This window comes from Oncorhynchus gorbuscha, linkage group LG25 (genome assembly GCF_021184085.1).
Source record: "Oncorhynchus gorbuscha isolate QuinsamMale2020 ecotype Even-year linkage group LG25, OgorEven_v1.0, whole genome shotgun sequence".
NCBI classification, from domain to species: domain Eukaryota; kingdom Metazoa; phylum Chordata; class Actinopteri; order Salmoniformes; family Salmonidae; genus Oncorhynchus; species Oncorhynchus gorbuscha.
This window is the reverse complement of record NC_060197.1, coordinates 30,068,405-30,072,100: the sequence shown is the minus strand read 5'-3', so window position 1 is coordinate 30,072,100 and position 3,696 is coordinate 30,068,405. Positions and strand designations below refer to the sequence as shown.

Here is a 3,696-nt window from a genome sequence, read left to right as displayed (position 1 = left end):
TCTACCTAAGACCCCCCATCATATTCTGAGAATAAGGGGCTGTGATCAGTGCAAAACCAAGACAGGAAATAATAAAGGGTGAAAACCAATGACAAAGCCAATTTTGGTTTAACTCTTCATTTGTCTTTATAAGTGATCAATACAATGCAATTGTCTACTGCTGGGTACTTTGGACCTCAGGGTCACCCTATAAAAAAAATACCAATTCACTAACACACACAACATAGATCTAAGTTAAGAGAGGCCAAAAGAGGCAACTATTCCCCTGTGACCATTAAACAGTTGTGTTTTGAATTCTAACTCCTCTCTAACCACACCCTGAACCACTGAGCTGTGTGACCTAACTGTGTTGGAATAGGCTACATTGGCCCTGAGGTACAACTCACAAACACTCCAGAGTTATTTTCTGATTTACGTTTCAAAACATTTCATTTATCTACACAAACAATATAGCAAGATTTAAACGTGTATTCAAAGATATAGCAAATCAATGTATTCAAAGATACGGCCAACTAATTTTCTCGTCTTCCATCCTCCTGTACTACGGAGCTGTGTAGCCTAACTTAGTTGGAGAGGGCTACAGTAGCCCTGAGGGACAACTAACAAACGTACACTGCAGAGACTGATTGATTTACATTTAAATCCATCAATCCATTAAATATAACAACACAGATTCAATGTAGCAAGATTTAAACTTGTATTCAAAGATATGGCAAATCAATGTATTCAAAGATATGGCCAACCAAACTTCCATCCTCCTCCACTTTGTCATCTTGTAGCAGCATACACTACATGGGGGTCCAGCTCCTTCTCTCTTCTCCTCTCCATCTTCCTCTTCTTGGAGGTGAAATTCAGGGCAGCATAAATCAATGAATCTGGATCTTGGTTCTGTAGATTTGCAAACATCATGAAATAGGCTACAGTTGTAATTTTCTGTTTCTTGATTTGCTTACAAAATAATGTCATTGAAAATAAAGTATTTAACGATATAGTATTTACCTGATCATTTTGTGGTTGTCTTTGAGAATCAGGTCCTAAATATGATATAAAAGAGAGACGAGAGAACGGTCTAATGGATCATTCCATTCTGGTGAGCACACTGTCTCTTCTGATAGTCCGTGTGCAGAATATAATGGGAAAATGTTCACATTTGAAGTGTCACAGGTCGCATATTATCATGAAATGGGCTTCTACCTGTGTTGTGTCTGTTTGTGTCTCGTCTGATCTTGAGGACCAGGATGAGGATGACTATCAATAGAACAGCAGTCACAACACCCAGGATCACAACCAGGGTAAGGAGGTACATGGTTCCATCATCATCCTGTCCTACCAGACCAATAGTTAAACTAGACCCCATTAATCTAACAATTACTAGCTCACATTAAAGATATGGGTTGAAATTGATGTTTTAAATGATTTTCACCATACAATAACAGACTAAGCATACCTTCAGGACATTGCTCTGGCTCTTTGTCAGAATCCTTGTAACCTTTTGGATGAATAGGAGAGTTGAATAGAGTTGAATATTCCAGCTACATAAAAGTTGATTGAACACTAACTTGTTTCCAACTCTTTTATGTGCATACCTATAGCACAACATTTCATAGCATTCAGTTGTCACAGCTGAGAAATTATTGAAAAGATTTACCTTTAACCATCAGGAAAGTTATGTTGGTGAAGATGAAGTACTGATCGTACATTCCACAGCAGTACAGACCAGAATCAGCTACATCCACCTCTGTGATTTTGAGGAACATTATTCTATTGCTGATGAACATTTCCATATGGCTGGGCTGAAAACCATTGTGATGCTTGACATACGGCTGAGAGCTGTACATCGACACGATGCACAGAGGCTCTGAGACGTTGACTTGTTTGAACCAAGCAACGTGTCCTGGTCCTTTAAGGTCATTAGTGCACTGTAGGGTGACATTATCCCCTGGATGGACCACCACTGAGGGTGGCAGAGAGACCAAGATGACAGGGGTCAAACCTGGAGGAGAGAAAACAGATTTAGAAACATAACTTTTGTGTAATTCTTATGGAAAGTATATCTGGTGTGGTTTAATATCAAATCAAATCAAATGTTATTTGTCACATACACATTGTTAGCAGATGTTAATGCGAGTGTAGCGAAATGCTTGTGCTTCTCGTTCCGACAATGCAGTAATAACCAACAAGTAATCTAGCTAACAATTCCAAAACTACTACCTTATAGACACAAGTGTAAGGGGATAAGAATATGTACATAAAGATATATGAGTGAGTGATGGTACATAGTGGCATAGGCAAGATACAGTAGTTAAAGCTATTGTTCACACACAACAGTGTTTTTGCACACATATACTACATACACACCTAGACACAGTCACAACTATTTGAATGACCAAATCTATTAAAATCTGAACTGAAGATAGAGAAACTTACAGAAGCCATAGAGGACCAGAGCTGGTACATATATACGTGCCATTCTGTGTGTAGGTCTGCATTGAGATACAATTAAGGAAGGACTGAATCTTCAAATAAGAGAGACGAATGTAATTTCTGATAATGGGCGGGACATAGTGTGACAACCAAATAGCTGCTTACACCACAATTTAATAGTTGGGTTGAGAGATAGAATGGGTAAGATATTTTAATTGTAGACCGATGTTTATCAATCATAGAGGTTCTCAAAATATACAATTGTAAGTTCTCAAAATGTATAACATTTATTTCAGTAGACCAGCTGGTTAATGATATTTCATCCATTTTAAAGTAATAACCTTTGAAAAAAAGATAGTATGAGAGGATATATTCCAAATCTGAATCTGTTTTCTCAATGATGATGAATTGCATTGGATCTAATAATTGTATTGGTCGGGAGACCCCCTGGAGTGGGTGAGTATTGGCTGGAGTTAGTGGTGGTTAACCAATAGGGGGCACTCTTCTGACTGTACCAAGTTGATCACTAAACTTAGGAACTCTTACAGTTGGCAGGACCCAGGGGCGGACTGGCCGTCTGGCATTTCGTGCAAATGCCAGATGGGCGGGCTGGTTCATCTTTAGCCCAATGGGTCTGACTAACTCGTTTTATTTGCACAAAATGATTATTATCTACTTAATAATGATTTTCATGAAAGTGAAAACGTACTACCATCAGAAAACATTCATATTCTGGCCATCTCTGAAACACAATTAGATAATTCATTTGACGATGCAGTAGCAGCTATACATGGTCATAGCATATACAGGAAAGATAGGAATGCAAATGAAGGAGGTGTTGCTATTTGGCCAGAGTCATGTGTGACCGACCGGATCGATTTGGTCCTATGTAGAAACATTTGAAATGGTGTTTTTTACATTGGAGAAAAGTAGAGACTCAGAGCTACAAAATGGTATATCTTACACTACAGTTGAGGAACAATGGGAAAGTAATTCTTCTTTGAAAGTTGATAACCTTGTAACCTCACTTTTTAGAAAATGGCCTTGAATATTTAATCACCTACTGGGGAGCTCTTCTTTGTCTACACCCATTCAGCATCGTTCACACCGTCTAAACCCATCGCTTTAAGGATTCACATGTGAGGCCGTGTACTATACAACCAAAGATTTAAAGACTAAAGACTGGTTTACACTACGGATGTCTTCATAAATTCAATATGGACTGCCAGAGTGTGCTCTGGACGTTCGTAAACTCAGAGTGTTGTCAGATTG

The 3,696-nt window shown here is 38.6% G+C and overlaps 1 protein-coding gene across 3 annotated transcripts; it reads right to left on the bottom strand.

Annotated features, from left to right (window-relative positions):
* On the bottom strand, positions 1-2,497 carry LOC124014592. 3 transcript variants are annotated; one of them, XM_046329776.1, is made up of 6 exons: positions 2,428-2,497; positions 1,649-1,993; positions 1,448-1,489; positions 1,195-1,326; positions 1,000-1,034; positions 1-888 (listed from the first exon to the last, which is right to left on the bottom strand). In XM_046329776.1, exons 1-6 carry the CDS (start codon positions 2,468-2,470, stop codon positions 769-771), a joined length of 717 nt encoding a protein of 238 aa, XP_046185732.1. In that variant the 5' UTR covers positions 2,471-2,497; the 3' UTR covers positions 1-768. The 3 variants fall into 3 exon arrangements, with proteins under 3 accessions (XP_046185732.1, XP_046185733.1, XP_046185734.1); XM_046329777.1 differs by having other exon boundaries at positions 1,195-1,248; XM_046329778.1 differs by lacking the exon at positions 1,195-1,326.
* Between the last annotated feature and the right edge of the window lie 1,199 nt (positions 2,498-3,696).